The sequence below is a fragment of the Mus caroli genome, chromosome 1 (genome assembly GCF_900094665.2).
Source record: "Mus caroli chromosome 1, CAROLI_EIJ_v1.1, whole genome shotgun sequence".
NCBI lineage: Eukaryota > Metazoa > Chordata > Mammalia > Rodentia > Muridae > Mus > Mus caroli.
Window position 1 is genome coordinate 176,479,703 of NC_034570.1, and position 22,098 is coordinate 176,501,800.

General features: G+C 43.0%; 1 protein-coding gene across 2 annotated transcripts in view; it reads right to left on the reverse strand.

The window, feature by feature from the left end:
- Positions 1–1,044: 1,044 nt before the first annotated feature.
- Tgfb2 (transforming growth factor beta 2) overlaps positions 1,045–22,098 on the reverse strand; it is an 83,306-nt gene continuing 62,252 nt past the window's right edge. Inside the window, exons 4-8 of one of the 2 annotated variants that reach the window (XM_021160653.1) lie at positions 10,534–10,666; positions 10,313–10,423; positions 8,462–8,639; positions 6,779–6,932; positions 1,045–3,875 (exon numbers count right to left, since the gene is read on the reverse strand). In XM_021160653.1, coding sequence (XP_021016312.1) covers positions 3,717–3,875; positions 6,779–6,932; positions 8,462–8,639; positions 10,313–10,423; positions 10,534–10,666 — 735 coding nt within the window. In that variant the 3' untranslated portion in view covers positions 1,045–3,716. The remainder of the gene's footprint in view (positions 3,876–6,778; positions 6,933–8,461; positions 8,640–10,312; positions 10,424–10,533; positions 10,667–22,098) is intronic. The other variant, XM_021160661.1, reaches the window with a different exon arrangement.

A 22,098-nucleotide genomic window follows, 5' to 3' on the forward strand; every position in this document is an offset into this window, starting at 1 on the left:
GAGGGGGAGGGGGAGGGAGAGGGAGGAGGAGGAGGAGAGGAGAAATAAAGGGGGAAGGAGGGGTGCCTGGGAAATTTTCTCATGTTTGGGGGCTGCTGGGGTCTTTTTCCATTGCCAGGCCTGTACAACCACTTTGATTCCCATGGACCAATAATCATATGACCTGGGATGGTCGACAGCCTTTGGTTGACTCACTCTACACAGAGCCCTGGACTCAGGTTAGACTGCAACATGTCCTCCCCTTAAGATCAGACAGGATGTGATGGCAGCAGCAGGTAATAAGATGGTGAAGAAGTCGCCCATGCTCATACTGAGGGTTTCTTTTTGTAATGTATGTGCAGCACAGAGGGTGCAAACAAAGTTCTTACTTTAGACAATGCGAAATGAGTAGCCCAGGTCCCTTCTACTCTCCTAAGTTCTCTTTAGGAAGAGGCTGACAACTCCCTTGAGAAGTGGGGTCCTCTAAGTATGAACCAAGGAGATTCAAGACCATGGCCTATGTGTGTGTGTGTGTGTGTGTGTGTGTGTGTACACGTCTGTGCACAGTGCTGTGGGTAGAGCAGACAGGAGTAACCGCTCTCAAGCAGCAATCCCAAAGTGCACGTGGCTTTTGTTATATCTGGCTGGCTCACTAACTATCCGAATTATAGGGCGACAGGGGATCCTGTCTAGACCAGTACTTTTGGCCCTGGGATTGGCAGAACATAGAACCAGAAAGCCAAATCATGGCCCAAATATCTCTGCTTTTTTTTTTTTTTTTCTGGTAGACAGTCAAGCTGGGTGGAAACTAAACTCCAAACAATTACCAAATAGCAATAAATGAGAAAATAAAAAGCCAGCACAGCCTTCACTCCATCCAATCTTAGGATTGCTAAGTCCTGGCTTGGGAACCATAGTGTGGTATTTGTAAAGTGAACAGCTGTGTGACCAAAGCCTAGAGGACAGCTTTAAGCAGGACAGTCCCAGTGTAAACGTCATCTTACTACATAACACGTTCTCTAGTCTCACACAGCTCTTTGACAGGAAGAACACAGCAACATGTTACTGAAATAATTTATTTACCACTAGAGCACCACAAAACCGGACATGCATCGTGTTAAAAAAAATACAGCATAATTGGTCATCAAAACACATAACATCTGTTCTTAGATCCCATTCTTTAAAATCCATGCCAAGCATAAAACTGCGCTGTTGCTTAACAAATACAACCTGCTGCCCCACCCATATGCTAACACCCCCCTCCCCTCCTTACTACCACCGCTCCCGTGGCAATATTTACTAACGGGAAAGAAAGACCTGTAGAACCCACAGACTTAAACAAAAAAAAAGATTCAAGGACCCTTAAAATAGCAGTCAGTGCATTCAGAAGGAGAGACAAATCATACAAAACAAAAAAATGTTATTTTATCCGAGAGGGAAATATCTGCAGAAATGGGGGTGGTGGGAAGTTATACAGAAGTAACAGTGAAGTGGAAGGGGAAAGAATTGGAGCCCAGGGTGCAGATCTGGGGCTGTGTTGCACCCGACACGGGGCCATTCACCAGCAGCTGCTCTGTGTCTTCTGGCTTGCAAATTTCGTTCTTCATCTTAGTGAATTCAAGGACAGCTCCTCAGATAAGTGTACAATATCAAAGAAATTCTCCTTGCATTCACACCTCAGTGTGCTGCCCTTCGGGTGAGACCACAAATAGTCCATCATTTCATGGACTGGTTTATATTTTGAAGCTCTTGTGACGAGGATACCCACCCTGCAAAGCCCACCATCAGGTCCTGCTTCTTATGCAGCCAACCATCTCAAGCCAAATGAAAGCCAGCCTTGGCTGAAGAACATGACTGCTGGGGGGGAGGGAGGACGGAAGGATATTTTGACAAGGGCAATTTTGGTTTGTGCTTTTTTTTTTTTTTTAATCAGCCTGCAAAGAATGTCTTTCAAAACCTGAACTTCAATGAAATCAGGGAAATAATGGATGAAATTATGAATAAAATGATGAGTGCTGGCCTGGACTTTTCCCCCTTTGAAAAACTCAATCAAACTGTGTGTCTTTTAATACACCCCATGAGCACCAAAAAACCAATTAAAGATAAAGGTGCTTCCTTTGAACTGTCTGTTTTTGAACAGCAAAAAGAGTCCATAAATATATGAGTTAAGGAAACTTTTCCTAGCCCAGTCACTAAGACTCCAAGTTGAGATTCTTAAACCCTAGCTAAGCCTACATTTGTGCGCAATCTTCTGTGTTCACACAGAACATCCATCCCAGAAGCCCCACCGCTCACCCTCCACCTGACTCACACTGACGCAGAAAAGGTGAAAACACTGTGGAACTCAAACCTAGCTTTTTGGGCTTTGGTTTTGTTTGGATTTTATCTTTTGGAAAATAGAAGGAACTGGGGTTGGGGGAGGAATGGACCCAGGTAGCTCATGTCATTAAATGGACAATACATAAAATACAGGCAGAGAAGATAGTATATAAAAAAAAAATTGAATTTGTAGTGCAAGTCAAAATCTAGGGGTTTTATTCAAAGGTACTGGCCAGCTAAAGGAAACAAAGATACAATCTGAATGATCATTAAAAAAAAAAGTCCAAATTTAAGTTCAATCTAAATCATAACCATTATTACAGAATATTAAAAATGTGGTCAGATCTACACATTACATGTTAAGTAGTTACTGTTTCGATTTAATAGTTTGGAAAAACAGATCTGCAGTGTGTTTTCAATCATGCTGGCTTCTAGACCCGTCTATTTTAATAATATCCATGTAGTTACATATACCAAAACAAAGGAAAAACCTGTATTGTAGATCAACAGCCACTTCACGGTCCAAAAGTCTGACAATACACATCAAAACAGGTCAACTTTTCACCGGCTTGCTTAAACTGGCAAAGAACCATTTACAATTAAAAGGAAAAAAGAAAAAAAACCCAATCTTCTAGATTCCCACTGATTCCAAGTTTTCTTTGTTAACAGGCCTTCTGGGCATATGGCCGTCCATGAAACTTCGGCAGACACATGTTTGCTGGGGCTTTGATTTTTCCACAGACTTGCTCGGTCCTATAACAACTCACAGGGGGTCATCCAGTGTGACCCCTTTCCCCCTGGCTTATTTGAGTTCAAACTCCTTAAGCCATCCATGAGTTTGTGGCGAAGTATTTGGTCTCCATTTATACACCTGTTTTGTTTTCCAAGGGTAATGAAAGGTTCATTATATAGTAACACACAATAAATAACCCACTGTTAGCTTGGAGGAAGGGACGGGGAGGGCACCCACTGCAGAGCAATACAGAGGAACCAGGAGAGGCGTGGGATGAAATGCGGGCTGGAAACAATACGTACAACTCCACTGAACGGATTTTCCTGTTTTGTTTTGATGGGTTTTTTTTTTTCACATAATTAACACTAACAAATTCTTCCAGTGTTTATTTTTTTCCTTAAAAAAAAAAAAGATGTTTTCTTTTTGTGTCTCTCAGGAAGTAGGTGAGATGCAGACTAACGCCTTCCATTTTTGTGGTTGTTGTTGCTGTAATCTCAGATGCCCGTTTTAACAAACAGAACACAAGCTTGCAAAATGTTTGAACTAGTACCGATTTTTTTCTCCAATTTTTTAAACACTGAGGAATCCAAACTCCCTCCCTCCTGTCACAAACATCATGGTCGTTGTCGTTGTCATCATATGTCATTGTCACCGTGATTTTCGTGTCCTGGCTTTCCCAAGGACTTTAGCTGCATTTACAGGACTTGACAATCATATTGGAAAGCTGCTCGATCTTGGGTGTATTTCCAATGTAGTAGAGAATGGTCAGTGGTTCCAGATCCTGGGACACACAGCAAGGGGAAGCGGAAGCTTCGGGATTTATGGTGTTGTACAGGCTGAGGACCTACGTGACACAACACAGAGAAACACACACAAGAAAGTGATTAGTTTTGTTTTTAATTCTTGTGCACATGCGCATGTGCACCTGTGAGCAGGGGCCGGAGGGTGATGGTGGGTATCTTCCTCAGCCTCTCTCCACTTCACTGTTTGCTCATTTATTTTCGGCTAGGTCTCTCACTGAACCTGTAGCTCCTTGACTTGGCTAGATTAGCTGGGCCAGCCAACTCTCGGGATCCCCCTGTCTCCACCCTCACAGCTCTGACATCATTTCTGCCCCTCTGATGTTAGGGGAGTACAGTGGCATATCCGGCTTTTATGTAGTTGATGGAAACTGAAAGCAGGTTCTCATGTGCATACCATTTTAGCGACCAAGCCATTTCTCTAGCTCAGGGCCTCTGAGTACACAATCTTAATCATTACTGGGTTTTTGTTGTTGTTTCTTACCTCTAAATTATGGTCAGATTGACTTGTGGCCTTAGCAACAGCAAGTTTAGAATTTCCCCCCAAGTTGACTTTGGTTCTTTGTGTATGTATTAAAGAAATGACTCCATCAAAAGACAGATTGGACCAAACTGTTCAGGTAGCAGATTTTCCTAATTTTTTTCACTAAGTCTACTGGCCTTTGCTACATAAAGGCCTCCGCAGGCCTCCTGCTATTTTTTTTTTCCTATATAAATTTGGAATCAAAGTTACATGGATACCTATTTCACATCGCCACATCAATTCCGAGCTTCTGGGACTCAGGGACTCTGCTCCCTTTGTCTATGCCCTGTAAGTCCAGGAAGTCTCATCTGGATGGTCAATGATAGAGGATTTTCCATTGAAATCCACTTAAGAACTGTTATCTGCCCCGAGGTATAGAAAGCATACCTGCCTGCAGCAGGATATTTGCCAGTCACGTGTCTTCAGCCACATGTCTTCACGGGCCAATGAAATGCCACTTACGTTTTCATTTAAAACAATCTGTTTACTTACCATGACTGCATAATTACTGAGATGCTAAGAGTGGAGAAAAAAGCAACCTGAACGCCACAGGCATTCTTGGTTTTGTTTCACTTTGGTGCAGCCCTTACCTTGGTTGCTTACACTCTATCACAGATCAGGCTGGCCTTGAACTCACTATATTGCCCAGGTTGGCCATAAATTCCCAATCCTCCTGTCTCGGCTTCTTGAGTTTTAGAATTTCAGGTGTGCACCATCACTATCACCCTTCCCCTGAACCACTAATTTCTGGTCCCAGTTGCTCAACTTTCCTACAGGTCACTTAAAGCAATCATAGTACCTGACCCTCCTTTACCATTCATTCCTCACGCCACCTGGGGAGTGACTAAGTTCAAGAACTAAACAGCAAGTCCTAAGGCAGAAGAGGAAGTGCTGCATGTGGTTCTGCAGCTGTATCCCCTTCTCCATCACAGAGCTGCATGACTCTTACTGATGGAAGTGTGTAGGGCACCCAGTGATGACAGAGACATTTCCAAGGATGCCATTAATGTGCTAGTCAAACAAGTGACCTTTTCCTCGAGATTCCCTGGGATGTTTTCAACGAAGGACAAGAGACCTGTTGAGCACAGCAACACTGCCTACTTTATTAGGCTACCCCTGGCTTCTTGGGGAACTGTCCAAACCACATATTTGTGACCATGACAGTTATTCTTCCTTCTCCTTGAAAAACAAGCCAGGTCTCAGCCTTCATACACTCCCTCTGTATGTCAGGGAGGAGAAATACGCTTCGACTTGGCAACCAGGTCCTGCCTGCATTACAACTACTGCTGCTGCAGTCCAGATGAATCAGGCTGGCCAGAGAGCTTAGACAAAGGGACAGGCATGAGCCAGCTTCCCTCACATGGCCAAGCACGTGGTCACCCCCGAGTGCCAAGCCTACAGGGGCACTGGGAAAGGGACTGGAGGAGGGGAAGCCATGTTTGTCCACTTCAATTCCAGTCCAGGCAGGCATTTATAAATAAATAGGCCTTGTATTTACTAATACATAATCTTTCATATGTAAAAAGAAGCCATTTTTTGTAACATAGATTGTCTAAAATAATTGATAACCCCTAACTCTTGAATTCAGCCCAATGTGATCTCTCTGGCAGCAGATCCATTTTCCTACCCTGCAGTGAAAGCAATGTTCCTAATGCCTCTTTAATAAGGAGATTTACAGAAGCATAAAGAGCAGAGCAGAAATCTCTACTCGCAGCCACATTTTAGGAATTAAGCTCAGAGAGATGGAGTGACGGGAACTGGGTTATAAAGCAAGCAGGGCTGCAGTCCAAGGTCTGTGTCACCGCAGATTTGTTTTTATCTGGGGTTAGGCAGCCACAGCATCTATATCCTGATTCCATTGTCTATAGAGAAATTCTGTTTGAACAAGACCCTTTCTGAAGTCCTTCCCATCTTTAAATTCTACACCATGAGCCACAAAGAGGAATCTCATGGAATAATGTATATATTAGATATATTAGTATACAGAAAAAGCTAGTGTTCTCTGGGCTGGGGAAACATAGCAGCTGATGATGAATTTCTTGCTGAGTGAGCCCTTTGTCCTTGTTAAAGTAACGTGATAAAATACTTAGCTATATCTTCACTTTGAGTCCTAGTCAGAAAGATTTAGAGAGACAAATGTCATAGCACATGCCTGTAATTCCAACACTTGAGAAACACAACAGGAGGATTGCCATAAATTCAAGGCCGGTTGGTCTACATAGTGAGTTCCAGGACAGCCATGGCTACACAATTGGATCCTGTACCAAAAGGAAAAAAAGTAGCAAGCAATAAACAAACAAAAAAAAAGATCTTAAATATACAGTTTGCATTTTACAACAACTGTTGAGTTTGGCATTGTCATCATCATGGCCATCATCACTGACTTAGGCAAGAGGAGGAGAAACCAACACTCCAGATACTTACTTTGGTGTGTTGAGTGTCTGAACTCCATAGATATGGGCATGCCCCAGCACAGAAGTTAGCATTGTACCCTTTGGGTTCATGGATCCATTTCCATCCAAGATCCCTCTTAAAATCAATGTAAAGAGGGCGAAGGCAGCAATTATCCTGCACATTTCTGTTCAAAGAAAAAGCAGAAGGGATTTTGGAGTTGATTTTTGCATGCACCTCACCTTCAGTCAGAAAAATGACCCATTCACTTATTCCATTAACCTCAAGCACCATGAGATGGGCTTTGATGACTTATAACCTCATGTAATGTCAACAGTGAGACACTGTGAGTCCCTTATGTATTCTGTACTCTGACTGTCTCGTATGTGACCTGGAAAATCAATACACACCCCCAATGCCCATAGGCATAATCAGGAAGGCAGTTGAAAGGGGCAGAGTCTTTTCTGTAGAACATCTGCTGCACATTCCTGCCTCTATGGCTGGTTTATCCATACAACGGATAAAATAAAACATATTTTCAAAGAGCCCTTGGAGGCATTTTCCTTTGAGAATATATCCTCTGCTTTACCGTCTGTTACTAGATCAAGGAATGAACCAGAGTTCGAGAAATATGGATCCTGTTGGTATTCTCAATGTCTCTGGCAACCGAAATGTCCTTCTCCATTTGTGACCTATGACATAGTGAACCCCTCACAAAGAGGACCCTGCCTCTGATCCACAAGTTCCTAAAAAAGGAGTCCTTCTCCTACAGGAAACACAGAGGACCACACATCTTCCCCACATAAATTCATGTAAAAGTGGCAAACAATCTCTTGCACAGTTCTCTCGATTGTGACAGACCTTGCATCTCAAGGTATGGCCATGTGCCTTCTTGTGCTATTTCTATAACTTAGAAAAAGATCAGAACCCAGGGTAAGCTTCAAGGCATGGCATGTCTTACTGACCTAGCCAAAATCTCAGGAAACTTATGTTTCTCTTGTGGGCAGAGAGCTATGAGAACTTACCAGACCCAAGACTTGGAGAAAACACCCCATGGGCTAAATTTCTCCCTTCATACTCAGTTCACATTAAAGAGCTAAGGGCCACAGCACAAAAAAGAACTGTTGAAAGTCCTCAGGAAACCTCAACAATATGGCTGCTTAAACAAGACGTGAACAAGGACAACCAATACCAGTTGACATGCAGACAGGGATAGGGTAAATGTCACAGGACCCTGATCCCCGACGAAGACCTACAAACAATCAATGGTGGCCAACAGGTGGAGAATTAGTCTTCCCTAGGAATGCACCCCATAAGTGTTTATCCAACACAAAGTGATCAGCCTTAAAACATATACAAATTAAGTAACAGCAGGTTGTATTTAGATATTTTTGCATATATGTTACACATATATTTATTTGCATATATATTTTTTGAAGAAAAAGAAGTCATGAATTTGGGAGGAAACATAGGACAAAAGGGAGGAGATGAAGGAGGGAAATCATGTACTATAATTACATTTTAATAAAAATAAATAAATAAAATATTTTTAGAAAACCCTTGGGAAGAATGTTCTTACAAGAGTCAAAAGCGCAACCATCCTCTATACCTGGCCTTAAGCAGTGACTTCAGGTCAGGTCAATGTATGGAAGAGAAAGCAAAGGCAAGGCGAGAGCCAGCCGACTCAGACGCGTGCTTTTATTTTCATTCCTTTACCTAAAGCAATAGGCAGCATCCAAAGCACGCTTCCTCCGCCGGCTGGACTGTTGTGACTCCAGTCTGTAGGAGGGCAACAACATTAGCAGGAGATGTGGGGTCTTCCCACTGGTTTTTTTCCTAGTGGACTTTATAGTTTTCTGGTCACCACTGGCATATGTAGAGGTGCCATCAATACCTTGAAAAAAATGCATTTGGGTAATAAACATTTAGCTTTACCTTTATCAAATATAAGCAGCAATATTTTTATAATATAGTCCCTCCACCCCTGTATATGGTCACAAACAGCAGCGACGACTATCACAGCCTCATTAACTGGCTACCACCATTCCCCACAGCAGCAGATATGGCACAACGGGCTGCCCACAAATGACAAGGAACACATCTAAATGGGCCTCTTGTCCAAAGGTGGTGCTGTGTTGAAGACAGGACTGTTACTGGGAAAAGTCACTACACAAGAAGTCTTTGACCTATGGTCCAAGGGCAAGCTAGGCAGTTTATTTTAGTCCATCTTCAGTGTGGGCTGTGTGTGAGCTCTCAGCAACAGAACACACGGCCATAGAGCATGCCTTGTCGCCCGCTGGTTCCCTCTCTTCCTGAGACTGCTCCACTCAGAAGACTTCCCTAATGAGCATAAACTGAGGCTTAGCTGAACAGCCATGGACTGGGTTTAGGTGAAACAGGAGTCACCCTTACCTAATGCTATTTTGGGAAGCTGTGCAGAAAGAGCTTTTTCATTTATTTTATGGCATCCTCCACACTTTTCTGATTCCATCTGAGATTTAGAAATCTGAGCTCCCCACAGCATGCTCGAGAGGCTGCCAGTTTAAGCATTTAATCTCCACTCAGGAGAATCGTGGCTGGTCTAGAGACCGAAATAAATCTCTACACCTCTGGGAGTGTTTTTCCATGACCAAGGGGGCACTGAGGATTTTTAAAGTGGATGGAGGTCCCAGGTGGGGTCATAAGGGGACGTAGGCAGATGCCACAGCAGTGTGTGGGCAGGGACTTCTCTTTCACCTCGCCAACCAACAATTCACCGCCTAATAAGCCAAGTGACTTGGACCCTCAGCATCTTTATTCACTCTGGGTTTCGATGAGTTCAACTTAAAGATGAGCAGGGGAAATAGAGGTCTCAGTCTGTGTTTCTAGCTGCTACAGAAATCTGGAAGGGAAGGCACTCACAATGACGGGTACAAGCTAGCTAAAGGCCGTATGTCCCCACACCTAGAGGGTAAGTTACAGAAGCTGAGGAGTGAGGCAACACTCTTCTTGAGTGAAATGTACTTGTTGATGCTTGAAGTTTTGCTTAGAAATGAATTCTCTGGAATCCCTGATGCCTACTAATCTCAGCATATGGTAAGTTGATTCGCTTAAGTGAAGAAAAACAGACTTAACTGGCTGCTAGTTCACAGGATTAACTAGCTAGGTTCATTACTAGATATGAAGCAGTGAAAAACCTGGAATCTATTCTTTTCTCCCAACCCTTCCTCCTTAAAAGAAAATGCTGTTATTTTATTTCTTAACTCTGTATATGCATTGGTGTGTGCACTTGAGTACAGGTGCCACTGGAAGTCAGAAGTCAGCACATTGCCCTGGAGCAGGCACTGTAAGCAGTTTTGAGCTCTCTAGTGTGGATTCTAGGAACTAAACTCCGATCTTAACCATTGAGCCATTTCTCCAGGCCTAGTTTCTGCTTTCTTCTATCCACTGCTAAGCAAATCATTGCTCAAATAAATGAGAGTTCCCACACCTCACCAAACAACATCATTTTCACAACGCAAACTGACTTTATCACACCTCTCCCCTACCCCAAAGAGATTCTCACAGTAAAAACCAAGCTTCCGTTACCTGCGAATCTCGCCTCGAGCTCTTCGCTTTTATTCGGGATGATGTAATTATTAGACGGCACAAAGGTACAGCAGGGGCAGTGTAAACTTATTTTAAACCCCAGGTTCCTGTCTGGAAAACATTAAGTTAGGGAGTCATTTGTACGCATGTCTATGTCGGAGGACAGGTCACAAGCTGTGGGGGTCACTTCTAGAGAGAGAGAAAGAAGGTTTTTTTGTAACCTTTGTGGTGAAGCCACTCCTGCACAGCGTCTGTCACGTCGAAGGAGAGCCATTCACCCTCCGCTCTGGTTTTCACAACCTTGCTATCGATGTAGCGCTGGGTGGGAGATGTTAAGTCTTTGGATTTAAGGATCTAGAGAGAAAAAAAAAAAGAGCAGGAAAAAGCACTCAGCTGGCTGCTGACGGCATGACCAAACCCTAACCACGCGTGTTATTCTGAGTCATTATTGATACTGGGCTCTGAGTCTGGACTCCTGCACTGTCATCCTGACAACCATGTCATGGGCATGAGAACACAACACCAGGCCTTTGCTTTGTAAAGTATAACTACTCAGTTCACTGTGTGTTCTGATGAAGATGACATCCATAAAGACAACCATAAAGTCCGACATCAGAAGAAAAGTGACGACCATTATTTTACTTTGCTGACAGAAGCTCTCTGAGAACCCACCATTTTATGCTATGAAGTCTGCGACTTTGTTTTGTGAACTAAACTATGACCCTGAGTCTCCCAGGGCTCTAGCGAATCCAAAGTCCACTGCAGTGGATTATCTTTCGGTAGTGCATAGGGGCTCAGAGCACAGTGTTTTATACATGTCTTCCTAGTACTCAATCTAATTTTGAGGGTGTTTCATACTTGGTCCCTCTAGTAAATTCATAAGCTTCTTCAGGTCATGGGGCCATGCCACCAACTTGACATCATTTCAAAGTGTAGTACTCCACTGCATCAACAACTACTAATGACTCTCTAGACACCTGGTAGCTATCTATATCCATTCTCTGGTAAACCATAAAACCAAAACATGTTACCTTCCAACTAGTTGGGTGTGCATTTCCCCCCACAGCCACGATTTGTTTCAGGTAACATGGCAATAAATGCTTCCAGAATATTTGGGGTTAGTGTAGATTCTACCCCAGAACTGATAAAGTATGGCGAAGAAAGTAGCAAGAGCTGGGGCAGTACCTTACAGGGGGAGGGCTTATCTAGCATCCACAAGGCCCTGAGTTAGAGCCCCAACATACCGAAAGAAGAAAAGAAGGGAGGATGGAGGGAGGGGAGGAGGAAGGAGGGAGGGAGGGAAGGATGGAGGGAGGATTAAGAAGGGAGGAGGGAGAAACAAAGAAAGAAGGAAAGAGGAAGGAAGGAAGGAAGGAAGGAAGGAAGGAAGGAGAAAAATTCTATAAAAGGAAATAAAGCAATAAAGAAGGGGAGGGAAGGAAGGAAAAGAGGAAGAGGAGGAGGAAGGATGGAGAAGAGAAGAAAAAATTAGAAAGAAGGGAAGGGAAGGAAAGAGGGAGAGGAAGGGAAAGAAAGGGCAGGGAAGAAAGAAACCCCATCTATACATTTATGTGCTCAGGTGTCCTCATGAACTTTAGACAAACTTACCCATAGGCTTGCCCCCATGGACAAACCAACTAAGGGGAAGGATGTGGGGTGATCACCATCCTGCAATAGGCAAGAGGTTCTTTTTACCAGTTAAAGAAAATGAATGCCTGTGACTTGAAGGCTGAGTACAATGGGCTCTGGGCTTAACACACACTACTTAGTTTAATTTAATCCTCCAAAGATTCCTGTAAAGTAGATTAAGCAAATGGAAAATCAGAAAGGATTCAAAGCCCTCCCCACCCTAGAGCCATTTTCCCACTTTGTTATGACAGTCAGAGTGGAACTGTGGGGTCACGACCCTTTTTCATAGAGTAGAAAGAATTCAATAATCAAACAAAAAATCTTTGAACAGGATCATAATAACTCTTGATGCTGCAGAATGCATATGTAGTGGAGGCTGACATAAACAATGAAGACACAGCGTAGCATCCGCTGAGTCTCTAGGGATAAGAGCCTGTCTTGGATGATTAAGATACAACTTATCCAACTAAGAATAAAGGGCAAAACTGTGTGCTGTATGGAATAAGACGGACAAAAACATAGAGGAATGACTTCACTCGCTCGCCCCCCTTGTTGGACAACAGCTCAGAGTATGCCCAGAATGCACCGTTCTGCTTTGAGTTTTTCTCCTAGTAGGTTTCCTGTAGTAGTGTATTGTCATATGGTAATTTGCATCTTTTCTGTGCTATTGACTAACAGCAACAGCGTATAGCTTATTCATTTTCATATAATTAATACTTAGGGATACTACCCAGAACAAAACCTCATTTTCATTGTTAAAGCAATCATATATAAATTGACTATTATATAATTATTTGATACTATGATAGAAGTGCTTTATGACTATAAATCTCTCATGTAAAATTAAACATTTATCAAATATGTAATATATATATATATATATATATATATGACACATGTACATAATTCTATCCACACACACACACAAAACCAGACTAGACCTGTCAGCTTCCCATTATATTTTAGCCTTGGCTGCCTGAGCCTTTCTCCTGTCTCTAAAGCAGGGCCATGAATGTGAGCAGCTGCTGGCTCCTTCTGGATCCAAAGCACTTGTTTCTGTGTTTCTTTCTACACATTATCATGGCCGAGGTAATTTGGTCGGCAGTCGACGAGCAGCTGTCTTCCTTGGCCCAGTTAACCAATGCTGCCCATCCACCCCAGACTCTATCCTCTGCAGTATGCTGAGGCTCTTTTGAGTACACTACATCCTAAGCTCTTCTGGTATTTCCAGTTGAACTGTGTGCTTAGCAAACACCCATCGAGCAAGTTTCTCAACTGGTTGGTGACACCTGGGCTTGGTATTAAAATCATCCAGGCTAATTAAATGGCTAGAAGCTGTTGCCATACAAGACCAAAGGAAAAGGGAGCTAGCTGTTGCTTCTCTGGAAAAAAAAAATAGTTATTATCTTCATGATGCTGACTTTCTATAAGGGGGAAAAGGGGTATTTTTTTTAAAAAAAACAGTGTAGCAGTTCCTCCAAAGTGCAAAGCTATGTGATCCAGAATAAACAATTTCTACCTATAGCCCCAAAGAATTGAGAGTCCAGGCACGAGCACATAATATACCAGTTATCTTAGTCACCTTTCTATTGCTATGGAGAGACAGTGTGACCAGGGCAGCTTATAAAAGAAAGCATTTCATTGGGAGCTTGATTATAGTCTCAGAGGGTGAGTCCATGGTCATCACGGTGGGTAGCATGGCACCCACCAGGCGGGCATGATGCTGGAACAGTAGCTGAGAACTTCTATCCTGATACACAGGCAGAAGGGGCTGGGCCCAGCCTGGGCTTTTGAAAGCTCAAACCCCACCCCCAGTGACACACTTCCTCTAGCCAGTCCACACCTCCTAAATGCTCCTAAACATTTCACCAACACACATACGAGCCTACGGAGCCCATCCTCATTCAGACCACCACACTGATGTCCACATCGACATCACACACAGAGCCAAAGGGTGGAGAAGGACCAAATGCTCATCACTAGATGTATGCACAAGCAAAATGTAATACATGCATACCGTAGACTCTTGATCATCCAGGGAGAGAGAGGGAATCATGAAAGCTCCTACAAAATGCATGAACCTTGAGGACAGCAAACTCAGAGAAGAAGGCCAAGGCAAAACCCAAAGTACCCCACTCACATGAGAAGACAGGCCAGGAGAGTTCATACAGAAAGAAAGTCAAATGCTGTACGGGTTGCAGGTAGGGTAATAAGTCACTGTTTGGATAAATGGAAGCAGAGTTTCTGTTTTGGATGATTAATGTGAACAACACCAATCCTGAGCTGGTGAGATGGCTCAGTGGGGAAAGAAACTTTCTGCCATGACTAGTGTCCTCAGTTGACCCTCCATACCTACATCGTTGGAGCGCTGACCCCTCCAAGTTGTCCTCTGATCCCAAACTGAAGCATCATTGCATACTCACACAACCACACATGCACATACAGTTACTTCAGTTTTTTCAAAGAGAGGGGTGCCTTAAAATACTGGCAGTGGGCAGTGGTGTTAACCACAGAGCACTGAGAACACGATGCCCCTGGCAGCAAGCAGACACAGCTGAAAGATGCATTTTATTCTTTGTATATATTTTACCACAGTATTTTTTTTCTAATTTTAGATGAGAGAGAGAAAAAGCTATAAAATAAATACCAAAACAAAACAATACTAAAAACCTAGAAAGATCTGCTCTTTAGTTCTCAGTGATTTTCTTGAATCTTCTCTATTTCAAGAAAGTAAAAAGTCAGGATTAAAGATGACAAAGTCTGATAGGATCCTTAGAAAAATGTAACACACACATACACACACACATATATATATGTATATATATATATAAATAGCTTTGTTAAAGAAATTCTTCAATTCTTAAAAATTCTTGGAAAACACAGCCACAACATGCTATTGTGTGTGAGCATATATACATGTACTCATACATAATCAAGTTAAGGTAATTTAAAGTTTGTCTCATTTTTATAACCCTGTGTGTGTGTGTGTATGTGTATGTGTGTATGTGTGTGTGTATGTATGTGTATGTGCGTGTATGAGTGTGTGTATGTGTATGTGTGTGTATATTGTGTGTGTATGTGTATGAGTGTGTGTATGTGTGTGTATGTGTGTGTGTGTGTGTGAATGTATGTATGTGTGTGTGTGCGCTCACCCATGAGTGACACAGTGAACATGTGAAGATCAGAGGACAACCTGTCACAGTCAGACTCTTGCCTTCTATCATTATGAGTCTTAGGGATCAAACTTGGGTCTTTGTGTTTGGTAGCAAGCACTTTTACCCACAGAGCCACTCCATAGTCTTGATCTCTAAGAACTGACCAACAGAAGTTTCTCCATAAATTAGAAGCCAGGACAGGGTCTCTGGCTCGGCTGCCACCCACAGGGCCACCTTCATTACGTTACTAATATGGACAAGTCATATCCAACATGTGCAACATACTCACAGCTCACCTTTGGCAAGGTTTTAAGTCCTTCGCGAGTTACAAAACTACTGCACAAAAGGATTCATTCATCCCTCCACCCCTGGAAAGCAGCCAGTTGGGGAGTGGCTGGAGGTGAAAGTCACCGTGTTACCAAATAGTTTGGGGGTTAAAAAAAATGTAAAAGTCTAGTTGGAAATTACAGCCAGAGAAAAATCTTCACCGTAAAAGAATAATACTATAAATCAACTTGGGATTTGGCTCAGTACCAAGTGTGACATCCCTCCATGAGATACCACAGCCTTGCAGGAAAGCTTTGGGAAATGGACATCACTATCCATCCGTATCCTGGCATCAATGAGCCTGCAGGAGAACTGAGGAGAAAGTTTACAACAGGGCTATAGAGAAAATCCTGAGCTGCGAGAACTGGTGTCAGCTCATCTTGCTCATATTGGCCTTAACGTTTCCAGTGTTCCAACTGTCATTAATGTCTAGGAGTGCTTAAATAGAAGTAGGATTTCCAGTGTATTAAGGAATGCTGATCCCAGTGTATGCTATCTTGGCTGCCACCATGAACCTCTTGCATGTGCTTGACCCCAAGCTATGAACTTCGGAACTATAAACCTGAAGACTGGAGAGGCTCAGCAGAGGCTGGTTCCTCCAGCCCGACCCGGCTCACTCTCATCTCTCTTTTTGTGCAAAGGCCCCTCCTCTCCTCTTGACTTTTCACGAAAGGCCTCTGTCTGTCACCTCTAGATATTTCATATTCTTTATATTCTACCTTATCTGATCATTTCACCCAAGTGCGCTCAGTTCACCGTAGTTCTGCTGCCTTGTGTCTGCACAGGCAATTGGGCTCTTCAAATATTTTCATGTTTGTTTTCAGTCCAACAAAAACCCCGTGGGGTAGACAGCATGGTTCTGAATCTCTGCACCCTATAGCCAAAGAGGGGAAAACCTGAAGTGCTGCTCACACATACTGGCGAAGCCTGGAAGGAAGAGCCAAAACACTTAGAGAAGAGGGTTTTCTAATATTGTTCTTGCTCGTTCTAGCAAATTGTGGAATTCTCTTTGTTCTCCATGACAGCTTCAGTCATAAGTGCTGGTTCTCTTCAGGTCCAATACAAGGTGCTTCACTGTTCTGGTAATGCCCCCATGCCCACCCCCAGCACTGAGCACTGGTCCAAGGCAAGTGCTTTATCACTGAGCTACATTGTCATCCCTCTTATTTTTAATTTTAACACAGGGTCTCACTGAGTTGTTCATGCCATAACTGAATTCATTCTGGACCAGGCTTTCTCTGAACTTATAGCCCTCCTACCTCTGCACCCTACCCCCACCCCCTGGGTAGCTGTGACTTAGATCTGTGCTACCAAGTAAAGATGTCTTCTCCATGTCTCTCTAAAGATTAGTTGTTCAATAAAGTCCATTATGTGGTCTAGATTATGGAAGGGATACAAAATGTGGACTGGGGGGACATTTACTTTCCTTGTTTGGGGCACACTTTTAATGTGAATTACTTTCTTGGGCAGTAGCCACATCCACCATCCATGAAGTCAATAGTTTATGTTTCTGTCTCTGACTCTCTCTCTCTCTCTTTGTGTGTGTGTGTGTGTGTGTGTGTGTGTGTGTGTCTGTCTGTCTGTCTGTCTGTCTGTCTGGGATTACAGCCATACACCATGATGCCCAGCAAATCTATCTATCTATCTATCTATCTATCTATCTATCTATCTATCTATCTATCACCAATAGATCTTAGTTGTTATACATAGCTTATTGTTAAGTCTAATTTTCTACCCCAAATCCTTTCTAAAATGAGATGAAAGAAATACAAAAAGAGGAGGGAAAGATTGATGCCCACATAGGAAAAATCTCAGGGCTCATGACCACAGATCACTAGCCCAGCTCCAGTTTCACAGGATAAGAATCTAAGAGCCTGTATGTGTGCCATATTCCCAAGTGATCCAAAGGCTTCAGGCCAGGACTCTGGACCTCACTGCTGTAATCTATACTTCTGTGATTTATATTTTGATTGAAAATACAGATGTTTCCCTTTCAAGAAACAAACATACACATCTATCTATCTATCTATCTATCTATCTATCTATCTATCTATCATCTCTATCTATCATCCTTGTCTTGACATCACATCTGCTACTGCTTTTCAATGTCTTCATCATGTTGGTGTCCAAGCTAACATCACAGCGCCCAAACCAGGACCCATTACTGGTGCAGTTCCTTCCATCCTGGTTGGTTGTCTCCAGGTCACACTTTATGATGCACTACCTACAGCAGAGAAAGTGGAATTTCAGTGAAAGAACTGCAGGGCCTGTTAGGTGAGAAGTCTCATTCACCTGGGTGAAAGGACTGCCTACTCCACCCACTCCATGGCCCTTGAGGTTCACAGGAGACTCCTCTGATCTATGCAAAGTGCCCTTGAAGATCATCAGTGCCAGGAAAAGTGTGAAGAGCTTTGGAGTCAGGCACACCCAATCTCTCACTCTCTAAACCTGTGGGTTTTCAAAACCAAGTTATGTATTAGCTAAAATGTCATGAGATGTCACTCTTCTGGTGCATCTCTGAGTTCATGGGGTCCTCTTGTAGTGGGCATTAGTCAGCCAGTCGGCTATTATGGGGCCATCCTCTTCCAGTATGGTTCCATCTTAACGAATTATCTCTGCAGTGAACTTAACTGCAAAGGAGATCATATTTTAGGAATTAGTACCTCAATATACCTTTGGAGAGGGAAAACCAACCTAGCTGGTGACAGTGCACACACGCCATGCCATGAAGGAAGCTTGTGATGTGTGACCTAACAGAAATATCCTTCAGGGCAAGGAATGTTCTCTCCATCGTTTCCTTATTGCTCCACACAATCTTCCCCTGGCACCTCATACAGCCCTGTCCTGGTAAATTCTTATCACTAACAAACCTAGAAGCACGCCTCAAGCGATAGGTAAGTCCCTGATGGATCAGTCTTTGATAGTAGCAAATGAAAACTCCCTGGGACTTTATACATATCCACACACCAGCCACAGAGCTTACACATATACTGAGAATGGAATCATTAGGGTCTGTAACTGGATAAGGGATTATACCAACAGGAGCAGGGGGCGCAGGGAGCAGAAAAGAGAATTACCAAGTGAAGGAAAGTGGAACGTTCTAGAGAATCAGAGCTAGGTGAAATGATTTTTTTCTTTTCCAGAGGCAGAACTGTAACTTTATTCCTTGTCATACTTGGCCACGTTAGAGGTGCCTCACAAATCAAGGCTGACATTATTACCTTCGGAGGTGGCTTAGCCTGCCTAGTACTTACGACTTCTGCTAAGGCCATGTCCTGTAATTGTCATGGCTCCTTTGTAATTGTACCCTTCCAAGAAGTCCCAAGTAATTTATGCCTAGCAAGGACAGCTTGCAGAGTCAGCTTGAAACACTCATGAGTGTTTTCCCTTTACAGTATGTAGCTTAGTACTTCCTAGACACCTATGATATGCATAATCATGTGTGCAGCCATGATCAAGAAGAACACACAGAATCTTTAATGACCTTTATGCTAATGCTACCAGATATGTGTTCAGATACACAGAGAGAGAGAGAGAGATACATAGCACAGACACACACACAGACATAGACACACAAACACACACACACACACACACACCACTTCACATCACTCTGTGATGGAAACACCTTACAATTCTCTCTTGTTCCCCTTTCTTTCCTTCCTTCTCTACAGATGGGCCTTTGTGCCAACTGTGACTGCATATGGCATAAACAAGTAAATTCACTTCTCCAGGTCTAAGGGATGAAAGAGACCTTTGTCACTTGAAATCTACATGCTGCCACTCAGAGGAACATGGGAGGTCATCGCTGACCTCTCTCACAGCTTGAGAAGGGATTCTACCAGACTGAATCATGTCAGTGCAGGAGAGAGACCATGCAGCATGGCACTCAATGGTTCGAGGACATGGTATCCTTTTGCTGGCTAAACTCCCTCACTCCTTGGTGGCTATGCCACCCAGGCTAGGACTATGCACTGCACCAGTGATGCAGTTGTCTCTTGCCACAGATGGGGCTGATTCTGAGATAGGCCCATGGACTGACTGCCCGGGGCTTTCTTCTGATTTTCTTCTCTGATTTCCTGTTCCAATTCTCTGAGCTGACATGAACACACATAGGCTTGAAGAACATATTTCTAATACCTTCTTTTCTACTTCCCAGTACCTACAATTCACATGAATTATAATTTGTGTATACCTTTACATTCATCTGAGTGTTTTCATTAGTGAGAGGGGCTATACAGTAATAAGCTTAAACAAGTCAATAGTAGGTCTATTTTTGTTTGTTTTTTTAAAAGATAGAGAGCTTAGTGGTTGTCATCTTAGTTTGCTTCCTGCCATAATGACAAAATGCCTGAGGCTCTGTACTTTGTAGAGAAAAGAGGATTGTCTGGCTCATAGTGTAAGGGGATGAAAGTAAGGACACATGAGTTATATCATAGCATGATGACAGTGTGTGCCAAAGTGGCATGAGTAAGCAGAGAGAGACCAACATAGGGTAGCCTTGCTTCGTGGTGTATGCAAGGGACACAGTAAAGAAAACACTGAAATGGCTGTTCCATGACCAAGGGGAAGGTTTTTATCATGGGAGAGACAGAGACATCTGGAAGAGTTCAGAGTCTAGAAAATGAGGAACAGACTGGACATGGTGGCCAGGGCTTAAGAAGCAGGGAGAATAGCAGAGAATGTTGAGAGAGAGAGAGAGAGAGAGAGAGAGAGAGAGAGAGAGAATATCAAGAAAGAGATGAATAGAGAAAGGTGGGGGAGGTGAGAAGGGCCAGGAGACTAAACTAAGGTGGGTGCTTTGGTAAGTATGTAAGTACCAAACTAAACTAAGTACTAAACTAAACTAAGTACCAAACTAAACTAAGTACTAAACTAAGGTGGGTGCTTTGGTAAGTATGTAAGTACCAAACTAAACTAAGTACCAAACTAAACTAAGTACCAAACTAAACTAAGTACCAAACTAAACTAAGTACTAAACTAAGGTGGGTGCTTTGGTAAGTATGTAAGTACGTATGACTAGGGACTGAGGGGCCTGGAGGCCAGTGTAGGCTTGGATGTGCTAATAGATATCACAGGTCTATGTCAGTGGAGAGCCATATGTCCCTTCTGCAGAGGCAAGGGAAATCCCTTATTTATTAGATGGCAATCCCTTTCTCACATTCCTGAGGAATGCCGGCTTTTATCTAACCACCAGAAATCCTTCTCTATGTGGTCCAGCTTCAATTGAGCCTAGACTCAATTTTGGACAAAGTCAGAGAGTCTGCCTTTTTAGGGGAAATTGAGGTAACCTTTGGACCCTCAATATAATAAGCCACTGTGGGAGAAAGAACAACTCAGTCTCACTAGACCTAATTCCCACCACAACATGAAAGTCAACCACTGTCAAGGTGCTTCCTTCAAGGCACTAATTTCCCATCATGCCTCACTTCTTCAATGCTCTACCATTTGACTACAGCCTCCCATTGGCAGTCATACCTTGAATACATGTGTCATTAAGAGACAAGCCATGCCTAAACCCAAGAGTATCAGTCTCATTAACTTGTTATAGAATCTTAGTTTTTAAAAACTTACATTGTTATTATGTAGGTTGCAGCTTCTTAATAAACAACACAAAATGGGTAGGTAAGTACATTCCTTTATCAATATTTGGAGAGAGATCTTTAAAAATCAATGTAGTATGTTTCCCAGAGTTAAAGAAGTGAGTGACAGTTCTTAAAGAAGCACTTAGGGTGTCAGCCATTTATTTTAACAGTGTTCTTGTGAATTTTTTTCTTGACTTCATTTAAAAGCACCTACTAAGCAGCTATTGTGCAGGCAAGGGTAATGGGGCAAGGGGAAAGCAGCATGAAGATGGACTGAGCGCACAACCAAAGGCATATGATGATGAAGAGCATCATCAAGGAGAAAAGAAAAGCTGAGGGCAGAGGTGGCTCTATTGGAAAGTAGACCCTGAGGTGACAGACAGGGTAGGGCACAACGTTACCAGCAAGTTACAGATGGAAGCCAGGCACATGGGTACCTCTAGAAGTACATTGTGGGTAGACCCAAGCCTTAGCAGGGAATGTGTAGAGAGTGGATGTGATAGACCAGGGACCAGCATTTGGGAACCATATAGTAGTCTAAGCCAGAAAGTAGCACTTTTCACACTAGCACGGACACAGCAGTCTGAAGGGGCCTGACTTCCTATCTAACTGAAAACCAGAACCATTCACCTCATTGTCTAAACTCTCCACTAGCACAGCAGTTTATATATATATATATATATATATATATATATATATATATATCACCTGTAGTGGCTTGAATAGATTTGCCCCCCCCATAGCCTCATGTGTTTGAATGTTTGGCACTCAGAAAGTGACAGTATTAGAAGGTGTGTCCTGTTAGAATAGGGTGTGGTCTTTTTGGAGGAAACATATCTCTGTGGGTGTGGCTTTAAGGACTCCTAGTGCTCAAGGTCCACTCAAGATGAAGGAGGGCCTCTTTCTACAGTGGGATAGTCTTCTCTTGACTGCCTTGTGGTCGAGATGAAGAACTCTCAGCTCCTCCTCTAGCATCATGTCTGCCTGCCTGCTTCTCTGCATCCCACCATGATGATAATGGACTGAACCTCCTAAACTGTAAGCCAGCTCACTTTATAAGAGTTGCCTTAGCCAGGCGTTGGTGGTGCAC